Source organism: Phalacrocorax aristotelis, chromosome 2, assembly GCF_949628215.1.
Source record: "Phalacrocorax aristotelis chromosome 2, bGulAri2.1, whole genome shotgun sequence".
In the NCBI taxonomy this organism is placed as follows: domain Eukaryota; kingdom Metazoa; phylum Chordata; class Aves; order Suliformes; family Phalacrocoracidae; genus Phalacrocorax; species Phalacrocorax aristotelis.
This window is the reverse complement of record NC_134277.1, coordinates 85,698,054-85,712,946: the sequence shown is the minus strand read 5'-3', so window position 1 is coordinate 85,712,946 and position 14,893 is coordinate 85,698,054. Positions and strand designations below refer to the sequence as shown.

General features: G+C 42.1%; 1 protein-coding gene across 6 annotated transcripts in view; it reads right to left on the bottom strand.

The window, feature by feature from the left end:
- The window catches only part of MYO10 (myosin X), a 228,965-nt gene that overhangs the window by 77,407 nt on the left and 136,665 nt on the right, over positions 1-14,893 (bottom strand). For all 6 annotated transcript variants that reach the window (XM_075084235.1, XM_075084237.1, XM_075084238.1 and 3 more), the window contains one exon: positions 1,413-1,600. In XM_075084235.1, the coding sequence (XP_074940336.1) occupies positions 1,413-1,600 (188 nt within the window). The remainder of the gene's footprint in view (positions 1-1,412; positions 1,601-14,893) is intronic.

The window sequence follows — 14,893 nt, the reverse complement described above, 5'->3', positions numbered from 1 at the left end:
GATCTCTATGCATTTCATTTTTTCTCAGAGTGACACCTGGACTCAGCTTTATATGTACAGCACTATGTATTAAATTAAAAAAAATACAGTTGGAGAAAGCTGAAAAACACACACAGCCCCCTCTACCTTTGTGCCACTGCCAGGCAGGAGCTGCCTAGAGGTGAGGGCGGGCTGGGACTGCAACCTGAGAGCTAGCAGAAAGTTGGAACCAGACCTAGCTGTGTTGCATCCGATCCACATTTCTAACAGCTTGGGTGCTGAACTACATGAGCCACGGCCTCTTCTTACCTAGGAAGCCTTGCAAACTGGCCTGTAATCTTAAATGCCAGTAGAAACTGCCTATTGCAAAAGGTGCTGCTCTCACTCTGCCTCATCCCCTCTCTGCCCCACTGGCTGCCCCATGCCATGGTCACACAGCTGTCACAAGGGCTCCCATGGAGGTCACGAGACAGCCAACATTCTGTGTCGTCTTGTGTCTGAAGAGCTCCCCACATTTAACTTGTGCTAGTAGGCTGCAGGAAGGCAAGAGCAAACAGGCTTAATCACAAAAACACTGCAAAGGCAACAGAGGAGAGGGAGGGGAAACGCAAGGTCTCTCACCTCCCCGGAACATCACTCACTGCCCAGAGCCTGATGGCTGCTGCCACATGGTCATCGCCACCAAGCTGCTCCTCTTGATCCAGCAGCCAAGACTTCAGTTTTCCCTGCCCACTGCAAGCCAACGCAACTCAGCTGGCAGGCGGGGGAAAGGGAAAAGAGCTGGTTGCGTTTTTGGCTCCTCGAGCAAGAAGTAAGGAGGAGCTGAAAGCAGTGAAAAGCTATCAAAATGCCAACTGCTCTCAGTGTACAGTCTGGCAGCAGAGAGATCCTGAAAACCAGCGACACAGTGGATCAAATGGGAAGCTGTTAAATCACCATTAAATTAAAGCACAACAAGATTAAGTAAGGAAGATTAATCAGGCAGCTAAGTGGCTGATACGAGGAGGTATTTCTCTTTTGCTATTGTTATTTACCACATTTCTCGAGGCTGGTGGGTTATTTTTTCTTTTCCTTTAGATCCTTCAGGGTCTAGTGGTGACAAACTCTGAGCTGCCCAGGGATGTTTAAACCAGTGGGGAAAGCTCTTAGGGTAGAATCAGATGCGTGAGTGGCAAAAAAACCCCTCACAAAAATACAACAGATTTTTTCACTAAATGAAATTGTGAGGCGGGTAAGAAAAAATAACATTTTGTTAGAAGTCTACAGAATGATACAGAGCAAGTTCCGAAACGCCTCCCAGAACTCTCATTGGTTTAAAAGTCTGCTTTCTTTTGGAGCTCTCCTCTCCACGCAGCCTACATCTGTGCTCCTAAACCACCTCGAAAGGCTCACTGGCAGGGATAATCAAAGCAGCAGCAGCAGGAGTCATTTACCTGATGAGGATACACTGGTTGTCATGGCGCTTCCAAAGGCAGCGGTAGCACTCATTTGCCACAGCGAAGATATGAGGTGCAATCTCTCCCATGTGGTGCTTGCTGTATCGCTCCATGGCGGCACAGTCGTACAGTCCTGGGATGCTCTTGTAAGGGTTCACAGAAGCAACTATCGAACCAATGTAGGTCTGCAAGCACACAGCACCCCCCAGAGTTGTTATTACACACAGGGTAGAACAGATTAACACACTTCCCAAATGAAAGACAACAAATACACGTTTGCAAAAGCCTAGCAATCCTTTGGATAAAGGTGTCTATTATTTTTCCCTGCTTCTTCCTTTCAACAAAAGCAACAGAAGGGCAAAAGTTGCTTCCACCTCCATCATGTTTTCATACTTACCGCACCTACAGCACAGAGCTTCTCAGCTGGACGAATCCCTGCCTTAATGCCTCTTACAGCCGCACAGTAATGCCTACGAGTGCTGGTCTTCAGCTGCTTCTCCTGCATTCTTAGGTACTCACTGAACTTACTAAAAACCTGACTGTGTCCCAAGTACTGGTGCAAAAGTCCGTATTTCCATGTAGAGTATCCAAGTCCTTCTCTGCTACTCATTTTTAAAACAGGTGTGTCAGACATTATGGTAGACACTAGCACCATTACAGGGTAGCAGGCCCTAAGAAAAGCAGCTGAATTGGCAGATGCTCCCAAAACTTTGGGTTTCTACAACTTAATTTATTACTAGTTTGATGCACAAGGGCAGCTGACATGGCATTCATTTCTGTCCCATTGCAATTAGAGAGCACATCAATTAAAACCACCCAGGCAGCAGCTTATGCCCATTCCCATTGCCTTAACTCATTAGGCTGCGGTAACATGATCATTTGCAACAGCCTACTTGTAATGCTGTTCATTTTCTCAGTCACCCTCTATTCACTTCAATATAGTTTTCAAATAAAATCAGATTAAGTGAGGTAGGAGATAACATTTTTAATGTTATCTCCAGAATTTCCAGTACATTTCTGGGACATGTGAAATTAATTGATATATCATGTGGTGTGTGCAGTGTTACTGCTGTTATACTAATTTAATTTTGTTAAGCATCCTTTCTGCGGTTACAGGCAGGAAGCTGACACCTGGCTTCAACAGCCCTGCTGTGGACTTGCAAAGCGCCAGGCTGCGAAGCTTCCAGCCCTGTAACACAGTCCCCATGTACAGACAGATGCTTCACCAGCAGTCAACCCTCTTGTCGCCGACAGGAACCAGCTGTGAAGTTGACAGCAGGACTGGGGCTCTCTTCACCTCCGCAGCATCCTACCAAGAAAGGGCTGGGTAAGGCGAGCAGCATCTTGCATGCCACAGAAATGCAGCCCCACATGCTCCTCCTGCAGCCACGCTCTCCTCTGTCAAGCCACCACAGGGGCACCCACGGAGACCCAGGGGTCACTAGCTCCCCCACATTTTCTCTTCCTCTCTTTCAGTCTCTTCCACAGCATTTACATTCCACATCCACCCGCCTTCGCCTCCTTCTCCTTAATTAACATGTAATTATCGCTGTGTATCAGCTCTCCTTTCTCACTGTAACCCTGCTGTTACATTCCGCATGAGCCACCTGTTCGGCCTCCATCAGGGCCAACACAAGTAGCAGCTTTGAGCTTTTGCTAAGGGGACTACAGCAGAGTGCTTGAAATCATGACAATTTTATTAGCTGTGAGGGGAATATTCCTCCTTGCTGTAACTCAAGTACCTTTTACAGAGCTGTGAACTTTCAATCTGTGTGTTTTATAAAAACACCCATGCTGTGCAATAGATCAGAAGGTTTCATCTAGAGGAAAGATACCGTTTCAACACAAGATCATATCGCAGGGCAATTACAGCACTGAGACAACAGCTTAATTTCCTGGGAACATCCCCTCCTGGGTTCTTAAATAACTAACGAGGAAGCCTCTGAGAACAAAATTCCTCAGTTTGATACATGTTTCAGCACAAATTGCACAGGCAACATTTTAAGATTTTTTTTTTTAAATTACATGAATACAGTGCAAGCATGACCAACAAACAGACTGCTGCAGATCTTCCTCTTTGCCTTACTGAAGTCTGACTCAAGTCTTACTAAAATGTAAGAAGAGTAACTTGAGGCATGTCATCACAAGAGATGCCATGGCAAAGAAGCAAACAAAAAAATCCCCATGCAATGTGATAGCATCCAGCTTTATAACTGTAAGCTTCCACTCCGTAGCCTCTGCGTGATCAAGCACCTGACAGAACATCACCACCACGCTCCCTGATCTTCCTCTGATAAAGCACTGGCAAAGCTTTACAACCACTAGCTACAGTGTGACTTCTCTTGCTTCTCCTATTTCAAACAGTGAATAATGTAAGGAGGTGACAGCAGCCCACTTCTGCACAGACTTGCTTAACATGAGGCAGTCTTTCATATGGCTTAAGCAGAACTTTTCAAAAATGATAAAAACACTTCCAGAATATTAGTAACTACTGCAAATAAGACAAGCTTTTTATTAAATTAAGTCAGCTGGCTTCATTGCCTCATAATTCATGCAAGGTATCATACAGAAGAAGGTATTGTATTATGGCAGTAACAGAACCCTGGTGAACAGCAGAACTGATACTGGCAGACACAATTCCTAAATCACCTCATGGAGTAATGCTTAGGACATACCACTATTTTAAAAATTTTCTCTCTCTTTTTCTTTCAGCTAAAACGTGGAGAACCACAACCTCAACTGAAATAGCTCTTATTTTGTGGCTCCAGTCTTCTGGTACTTTGAGTATGTATTACCTCTTTGCAGAACAAGTTAAATGCCCGCACAAATCGCCACCAAATTATAATGATACAAAACACAACAAACTCTGGGCCTCCAAAACCGACTTCCTCATCCCAAGGCAAAATCACAGAAAAGCTATGTTCTTCACAGACACAGTATCATCTACCAAGTGTCACAATCCAACCCAGGAGCAGCCACAACTAGACATCTGCACAGACTAACTAGGAGTTAGCTGGCCCAAGTGCAAGTTCCACCTTAACCCAAGGTAGTTCAGCAAAGTATTGATGAGACGAAGCAGCACCGTTATTAAAAACTATTCCAATTATTTAAAAAGTTCCCTTTGAAAGACAGATCTTCCCAAAGTCCTTGTAAATTTCCCCTGGGGATACTCAACAGCAGCAAGATCTGCTGCAAGAATAATTTCCTACATCACCTCCAGGCTTACTACTTTTCCCATCCAGTAACTATCTTACTAGTAGGGGTCTTCTATAAACAGCAGATCCTACTCCTGATGGCCTCTACCCTGCCACCTCTAAGAGCCACAAAGTCAGGGACTTGAGGCGCGGCACGACTCACACCCACACGCAGAAGAACCCACTTCACCACCTCCCTGTTCGCTGCGCTCTGCTTTCCCTCCCCTCGGGGACGCTGAGCAGCTGCCCAATGCAACCCTTTTCTTGGAGGGCAGACTTTGCAGTTATGCAAGTGCAAGCACCTCAGCACCAAGTTAAACCTGTGTAAAGATACACAAAAAACGCAGGCCTGTTCAGTGGATGGGTATTGTCTCCTGAACACTATTTCTGCACCAGGAATCATCATATGGCAAATTAAAGCAGTTAACAGTCAGAAGTAGGATCTCCAAATTACTTTATTATGCTAATATCACAAGGCAGCTGTTTGGATGAAATTTCAGAAAAGGTATTTTCACATAAGAATGTCACTTCCACTTTGCTAAAAGAAAGTGAATTAAATTTTCTCTTTGTTCTTTGCAATTTCTAATGTTATTTTCGCCATCAATAATTACTTATTCTAATGAAAGCACTCCAAAGCAGTTATGAATAGGAAAAATGCTCATACATCTGCCAGAGCACTAACAAGCGGACAGGATTTCTGAAGATTTCCATCTGAAATATTTTGAGGGGTATTTCAGAGAAATACTGTGTAGAACTTCCATCACAAGCCTGACTTCTTAAATCTGTGGCAACAAAGACGACAGCTTTCTTATAGGACCAACTCAACACTTCAGACAGAAGGGCACAAAAACTCTTGAATTACTTTGTAACAGACTTAACCAGCAACAGCTTGTTATCAGATCACCACTAATACATTTATTAAAACCCAAGAATAAATGAAAGTTGAGTTATTCAGACTGAAACCCAACGCAGCGCTTTGATTACCATATTAAAAGCTTGGGCTCCTTTTCCTCTTTCAAATTTTTACTGAAATTTTACATTGACAGTGCATCTCCCAAAACCCTTCCAGCCACAAACCCGAGACACTCCTGCTCCCCCTTTTAGCACAAAAAGAGGAAATAAGATTGCTGAACCTCTAAGAGGACTTTCAAAATTAGAAGTTCAAGCCGTCTTCTCAGCTAGACATTCAGTAAGGCGATGGCATCGCAAGTCAAAATGAAAGATGTACTTGAGAAAGGAAGAGATTTTTCATCAGTTCTCCGAAAGCTTTTTTTGTGTTGCTTGTTCCCTTCTGATAGCAATCAGCTTTGAATGTGTGTCTTGAAATCACCCCAGACTTCTTCAAACACTCAAAACCAATTAGTTCTTTAAAAAGGTTCAAGAGCTCACAAAGATTTCTGATACCCACAGAAATACTCTAGGAAAACCTGCAATGGTCAGAGTAGTCCTGTCTGACACGAGGTTTTTTATTTATTTATTTATTTTTAAGGAAGACACAATCAGTTTACTTTAGTTTGATGCCAAACAAATGTAGATTATGTAAAAAGCTTTATTAAAATATACTTTTTCAAATTAGCTTAAAATTACAAGAAACAAGTTTGCACTAGATGAACTAAATACAGTTTGAAACATCTTTTTTTCCCATGTAGAAAAGACTTTTGGACTAAAAGAGGAAAAAGTAGAGTAAGAAGTTTCTTCTTTGAGATTTTTTTCAGGTTCTCTACACAGAAAAAGGAACGAAAAAGGAAACTGCCCTAATGCAAGATCACTTCATTAATCCTATAAACCAAACATACTAAATATATCAGGACCACCTTGCACTCCATCCTCTCCCCTTCACAGATGCTTTTTTGGGTATAACATCTCAGGTCTACTCCATATCCAGCAACCATCCACCTTCCACTTCTTCCCTTTTATATCAAGAATTCTGTATTTCCACGATAGCTCTTCTATTTCTGAGGATCCTTTATGAATTCTGTGTTTTACCTAAGCTTGCTCTTCCCATGTCAGTTCACCAATTTTATCCCACACTGTTTTTCTCATGACCTTCTTTCACCCCCTACATCAAGGTACCCCTCTGTACTTCCCAGACTTCTAGCATCTAAGGCATCCTGTTCCGCCTTCTTTCTTAAATAAATGAATACGGGACAAAAAGGGGGAGTAAAAAGGACCACTTTCAAGGCTTTGCATACGTAGTGCTACAGGGAGGGTAGGAGAGAAGGGAGAAGCAGGCTGGAGGACTTTGTTAAAGGGCATTATGTGCTGGTCCTGGACTAAGCCTTTGATCAACAAGAACAACAGAAACTAAAACTGCTTGCATTATTAGAGCACACACAAGGAGACTTCATTCCTCAATTTCTAGCATTGTGTTTCTTCAATGACACCAAAAATCAATATATTACTTGCAACCTAGTACTAGAAATGTTGGAAACGATCACATACACAATTAAGACGTTTTGTTACATTAACATTGAGAAATAGTGCTTTATCCAACTCTCTTTAAGATGACTTTCAAGACTTGATGCTTTGGGACAAGAAAAATCTCTCTCATTAGAGAAACGCATGTTTACAGATGCCTCAAAAATTATGTTTCTGAGTTGGTTTTGAGCAGCCTCTGACTTTCCTGAGGTCACGTAAGGAACTGATTCCATGTCTGAAAGTAAAGGTTTATCTTGTTTGTTTATTTTTTTAAAGTGGTATTAGTATCAACCTGACAATTTATTCAACAAGTAGTATTTTCTGGGCTTACCCTTAATATATGGGAAACTTCAAATAAAACTGCAGTGCAACTGGCTGACTAGAAAGCTACTTATATGTCACTTCTAGACAATGTATGGGAAAAGATTTTTATCACTGTTCCATACAACTTGCACATGTCTCATACCTTTAAATCACCATGGCTATGGTAACATTACCAAATTACAATACCAGTGCTTTCACAGAACACGCAGGGGCAGATGACATTTGAAAGACCACAAAATAGCTGTCAAACTTCGTTATGTTTTCAACACCAAATTTCAAAGTATCAGGACGCCAAACCTGGGAAGAGAAGAGCCACACTGCAGATACAGCCTCCACCATTCCCAGTTCTCTCAGGTAAAGGGACCAACGGTAATCAGGACTGAGTTTATTCTGAGGCAAAGATAACTAGGTCAACCACCACATACACGTCAGCATAAAAAGGAGGAAGATGGCTGGGCCATATTTTGGCGTGCTTTTTAGGGGAAGCAGCAGAATGGGCAAGGGTATGCCATAAAGAGGATGATAATTAATGCCCTTGTTCTTGGTAGGGCCTTGTTTTATCCTCTCTGTGGTAACTATACCCCATCTTTCAGCTAGTCCCGTGCTAATTTCAGTGGGACAGAATCCAGTTGTGTCTCTAAATTATAAACTAAAATGTCTGAAGCAAAGCTCCTTTCTTAAAAACCATAATCAAAGTGAAGTACTAAACTACAAGTTTAGATGTTTTCAACCAATCAAGCCATTTCTAAGATGGAAATGTCATACTCTGTAATCATCCTTACATGCTTGGGCTCCTGCAGCCCTCACCATGTTTGGTGACTCACGGTGGGTTTTCCAACCGCCCAAAATTTACATCAGCTTTGCTTTTCTTTAAATCTGTGTTCCCTGTCCATGAACACAACTTTATAACCCCTAAATTGTGCTTTTTTTTCCCTTCTCAAGGTTAGTTGTAGAACTGATTGCGAAATGAGCTGTTTGTAAACACACAGGCCACACTACAAATGCAAGAGTCAGCGTCCATAGGAGAGGACCTTTAGAAGGGAACCAGAACACGACAGAGAATGTCACTAAGACTGTTGGTAGTGCCAACAGGCAGCTACCTATCTCCAAGACCCACCTGTTAAACGTTCTCCTTGTCACTGTTTTTGCGAAGTGTCTTCTCAGGCGCATTCACACTGCTCAGCTGCACTTTCCCATGTGCTTCAGTCAGTGCAGCAGTCCCTTCTCCCAACTACCTCCCTAGTGGTCTTTTCCCTTCCCGTGCTGAGCACATATCAGATCCAAGGCATAACAGACCAAGGCATTTTCAAAGCCAGGCTTTACATTTGTGTTCACTGGCACAGTTCACAAGAAGATTTTTGGAATAATTTTGGACTTTTTTTAAAATACATGATTTCAGATGATCAGAGGCAACTGTAGGGCAACAGCATACCCTATTAGATGCATCCTTGCCTGTTATGTCGACCCTTCAAACCAACTAATGTGACCTTAAGCCTCCCTTGGTACAAAAAGTATTAAGCAACACTGTCCTGTTCCCAAGCCCCTCCGAGGGCAAAGGCTATGCCACCTCTTCATGAAAAAAGTGGTACTTTGCAACCCAGCCACCTTAACTTTTAAACCAAGCAAATCCTTTCCTTCTCTACAGATTCAGCCTTGCACATTCATATCGTCCTTGTTCTAGGCAGCCAGCTGAAGCTGCCTAGATCTGTCTATTTCTTAAGGGTTAAAAACCAGGTTTTGGTCACCTTATCTGCCAAGGTAAATACCCAAAACAGTGCACAGAGGCAGTCACATCTTTCAGCTTAACTGCACAGAAGGCTCAGAGATGGTGAACCTGCACAAAACTAAGAGCTCTCCACAGGTTGAGAGATACACTCATAGCTTAATCTCATCTTATTTTGTTTTTAATTTTCTCCTATTGAACAGACTGTTTCATGTGTAAGGAGATACTCAAGGAAACTCTACAAGTGTTATCCAGATCTGCATGAAAAAATCCAGTTGGGAAATACGAAGCTGATATAAAGAAAAGCTGATAAAAGAGCATTGTTACGGCCAAAGGTAAAAGCCAAAACAACAAAAAATAATATTGTTGTCAGACATCTTCCCTTACTTAAGAACTTCACAAGTTTCTGGCAGTTTATCTCCTGTATAAAAAGGACAAAGTCTCCTTGGTTTTACAGCAATTTTTTTGCTGACTAATACAATACAATCTCTACCTTGTAGCAGTCCTATCTACTGGACAACACAATAACGATCATCTGTGCATAAACTGTTTATATAAACAGTTATGCAAAAGTATCTCTCTTCGCCATTGCCAAGCCGAGAGAGGAGGTGACCTCCTGAACAAAAAAACGCGATCGATCAGAATGAGACATTGATTTTTGTCATTTTCATTGCCTGCAATACAGCATGTGAATGTAGGTTTGCACATCAGACTGCAGCAATCTGTGTGCATAAGTGCACAGCTTAACTCTAACCAGGCGATCTCTAGCTCAAATCAGAAAAGGCCCTACAAAGAGCAGAGACCCCATGGCTTGTCACTTCATTTCAAATGGCCTGTGGCCACACACTAATTCTTCTTCCTGCCTTGTTACTGCACAATGCTCAAATGAGTCTTTCAAAGCTGTCTGAAGGTCTAATTCACCCTCCAGCAAGGAAAAGACAAAAATGGACTTCTTCCTTCCTACAGATTCATCTTGGGAAGATGAAGGGGCTTTTCAGAGAAAATACATGCAAACGAAAACAAAAATGCTGGTAGACGATACAATGTCTCTAGAACACTGGAGAAATATTTTTAATATAAAGCTTCTGTTTCATTCTGTCTGCCAGTATTTTACATACTGATACCCAGATTTTCATAACTTTCATGGTCCTTTATTGTTTTAAGACCTCTTCTGTAGAAAGTTGTTTTTAGGAGGAGAGCAGGAAGAACGGGAATTACACTTTAACAGAGCATGAAAACAGAAATCAAAAGCCAGAATAACTGAAATCTAAGTCTATGCCAGGTAGTTTGTTGGATGGCACTGAACTGCTGCCAAATAGCCGTGGGTCTAGAAATCAGCACTAAGATGGCAAACAGTATTAGCAGTCAAAAATCTGCTAAATGGAGCTTTTGGACTCCATTTGCTTTTAAAATGAAAGATTGACAGACATCAAAAGGAAATGGCTGAAACTGTTTGCGAGAAATGGACTACATCTTTTCAAATAAAAGTAACAGCCTGGCTATGAATCAATAGTCCGTTTATACAGGTAGACAAAAGTAATTTAATTCATTCTCAACTTAAATGGGTTGTCTCTAGCCTCTCTAGTATTAAACTGCTGGAATATGTGAATAAGGCAGTTGGCCAGTGTAGCACAAGTAGTAACTTTTGTACAGCTCGCTTTGCAGTCAAAGCCTGACTCACCTAAAGAAAGCTGCTTGTCTGTCACCAGCACGTTTAAGTGTTGGAGTCCAAATTCCTGCCTTCCTTTCAATGCCTTTGCGGGACTGGGGCAACAGACCTTACAGAAAGGAGCCAGAGCTTACCTGCAAGCAAGGCAAAGGCACATGCAGAAGAGTTCAGTTCCATTTGTAAAAGCTCTGGCTGAACAGCACTAAGCTGCTGGTCAGCACTTACAAAAAACAACTGAAAAATCTTCCTTTTGATTCTGCATGTTGGTCTGCTTTCTGTTCTCAGCTCATAGGGTTAGTGGTGACATTCAATAAAGGTGTGGAGAAAACAAAATTAAAACAAGCCTTCAAATCTGAGAAGACATTAGCAATACATACCATCACCAATGACAAAACCTGCACAAGATGATGGATTTCTACTCTGCAGCTTTCAATATGAAGTTAAGTAGGGCTTAGGTATCATTCAAAACTCATGGAAGTCAACAGGAATTGACCCTGCATGTATTATGTATTCTCCTACCAATGAACGAAATGAGAAGAAAAATACTGGAACAGAGCAGGCAGAAAGAGCAAGTTTTTTTGATGTTTTAATAAAACTTTGACCTCCTCTGCCTCCCCATCTGTCTCACCGAAACAGCCCACTGATGACAGAGAGTAAGGTCCCTACTGCAGCATATACACGCAGCAGGTTACCAACAGTACCTAACGTGCTGCAAATCGTAATATAAATTTATGTGTTTGTGTAGCCATTGCATACATGATAGTGTACTCAATTATATGGACCTTCCTGAGCAGCTCCCTTTTTGACGATAACACATTGGTCACACCACCTCAGGCTGAAATATTTGCTAAGATCTGAAAATATGCACCTTTAAAATACCCAATATTTTCAGTTGTGAGGACAAAGTTCAGGCAAACATATTTGATTACTGTTGTTGTTGTTGTTATTATTAGCAGTCCCACAAGTTCTGCAGTATGAAGGAATTCAGGAGCAAAGTTGGTTAACCAATTGATGGCATTTGTTTACTTCTCGTATCATTACAGCTATGTTCTTCCTCCAACATGTATTAGAAGAAAGAAAAACAAATAAAACAATAATGATTATTGGCCTTTGGCAGACAACTGTTCATCTATATAACTGACCAACCTTTAGAAATAGCAATCACCAGAAATAAATTCCACTAGATTTCCAATTAAAAGCCTGCTGTGTTTTTTATAGATCTTTGTCTGCTGCTCTCTAGTAACAGATGTGAAATGGAAGCTGTAATTAATGCTTGGAGTCAGGAACTCACTTTGAACTACATTTTGAAAACATTATCTGATGTGTGTAAGCATAACACGTTAATTTTTTTACGGAAGTAAGTAGCTATGTAGAGACATTTGTCATGCACTCTTAGCAACGACGTTCTCTGCTCTTCTGCACCTCTGTTCAAGGAGCTGGTGGAGAGAATTTTCCCCATCTCCCCAGTAGCATAAGAAGGCACGAAAAACACTGTGATTCATCAGCACACTTCTAAAATTTCTTTACTGTAAAAGCAGAGCAATTAAATAAACAGCAGTTTCCTCAGGGACCATAGAGCAGATCCTGCAAACCAGTTACTTAGGGACTGCTCAAGAACATTAGATGCCTGTGGAAAGGAACTGTGCAACCACAGCTGGGTTGCAGACAAGACCAGGATAAACGCAGTTGTAGGAGCTAGTGTAAATAGCTAGGACTTGGTCTAAATGTACATGTACAATATTTATAGGTATTTTACCATACTAATTAATGACAATTTGTGTGTACCATTTCTTGGTTTCTTTAAAGTCAACGGCCCACACTTATTTATACCACGGAGCACGACAGGCCGAAGACCAAAGCTGTTGGGCTGTTCAGGATAGTATATGGGTCCTTGATACACATTTTTTTTAGGTTCAGTTCCTGCAGGGAGTGCATCCAAGTTTTTCCATTTAAGAAATCAGTCATGACAGTTTTTCCTTTACAAGCAAACACTTTGGGGCTATTATTGTCTTCTTCTGATGTTCCTTTGTCTCTCTGTCTCCACCTACAACCATGTCCGTGGTAGAGGACATCTGAACAGGACTGCTTTCAAAGTATATGAATTATGTCTGTCTGTATTTAAGTAACCCTGACTTTAGTGTGCCCTGCCATTTTCTCACTGTAACATGCAGCAACATGCACATCCTGATGACCATCATAACATGCCACAGAGCAACTGCACCAGATCTGAAATGAGTTTTACTATACTCAGAAAAAAAACCACAAATATGCAAAAACCTAGACAAACAAGTCACAGAGAGCAACTGACCTAGATACTAAAGTGTCTGTGTCTGCAAACAGAATTTGAAACAACCCCAACAGTGATTATTGATTAATACTGCACAAACATCAACTAGTTGCCTCAGGGAACCCTCATGACTTCGGGGGAGATAAATTATCTAATTATTGAAACTTCAACGAACTACAACTGAACATGCTGCTAAAGTAAACAAACACAAATAGATTTAAAAATAGATGCATAAATAACTGAGTATACCTTTTAAGAACAGATAACTGAGCATTCAGTGTAACGAAGTGGCTAGGAGCTCTGCAAGCAACCTTGTTAGGGAAGAGACAACTTTTCCAGTTTAACACCTTTTTTAAAAATTGGAGAAATGTTTCCTTCTCATCCAAGTTACTCCATCTTTCTTGCTTCAGCTGAAGAGACAAAGGAAGCCAGCCATGAAAACTGAGCTCCTAATTACTGTCATCCTCCCTCTGATGTGGATGTGGCTGGTACAGCACTACATGTCTACGTGGCTGGTACAGAAGTTTTTATACATATGCACACAAACCTAACAGATGGTTATAATTATCTGCAGGCAAGCTGCAGTCCCAATTTGAAAGCGAGCAAAAATAGGTTTTGTTCTCTCTCACCCTTCCTGGCCACCACACCCAACCGCTGGACCACCTGGAGGCCACCCTCCCCATCAGGGGAGGACAGCCAAGGGACCGCCACACCCCACCCCACGCAGCACGCCTCTCTGGGCACGGGTACACATCCTCCACATAAACAAGACGGGCATGCGTCAAAATCATCACCACTTCAAAGAGGAACGTGCCTACCTGGCACTTCAGAGCTTAATTCAAAAGGAAAAAACTAATCAGGTGTGCTTTAAAACTTGTTTGTTGCTTGAACTCAGGCAAACAAGGGTGGATCTGATGATGAAAATGTCCATACTGACCTGCACTATGCATACTGCAGCTATTGCCAACCTGCCTCTCACCTCAGCAAAAGCTGCTCTCTAATCCTCTGGTCTGCTCTTCTGAAATTTGTTCGCCTGCATCAGTTAACTAACCGCTGGCCACAGAGACAAGACAACCACAGCGCATCCTGGAGCCAGCCCGAACGCCATAATTAGTGCGTCTGGCAGCACAATCCACGTGGTGTGGTTCACGGTGTCCTCTCCAAGGCCAAGCCAGTCTCCTCCACAATGTGTACTTAACTAAAAGTAAACCAGAATCAACAGCTTCGGGAACAACTCGCCTTTGAACAGCGACAAGAACAGACGCCGCAGCACTTCCCCTTTCCATATCGTGTGCCCCGTGCTGGCCTTGCTTCAAAGGCAACAAAATCTCTCATTCGCGTTCACAAAAGGCTCCGTTTTCAAATGTGGGCACCTTCTGCTTTTAGCACTGGTGTTTATCTTTCCATATTTTGCCACGTACCAGCCTAGCACGCAAGCTAATCTGAGTGTTCACAGAGAGACATTAAACCTCGTATGCCAGTGTTCAGAAGCTGGATCTCCTGAATCAAGTTGTTCCTGATGGAGTAAAACGGGGGAGGAAGCAGCAATGAAAACCCCTGCAACATGTGGTCACCCTGCTCCTTTCCTGGACAACAAAAGCGGTGATAGCCCTCTGAAGAAGCCAACTTTTAGACAAAAGCAGTATTAATCAAGAAACTTGAAAAAATACCAGACAGGAGCTTACTTTAAGTAATCAAGAAAGGGCATGTACATCCCATGCCTCTCACAGGCCAAAAAGGGAAAGCCTGCACTCTTTTATGGAAATTCAGACAAGAAGTATCACAAGCAGATGTCAACAGACTTGACACCAATACAAAAAGATGGTTGCACATAGACACAAACAACTTTTGTCATTCACCTTC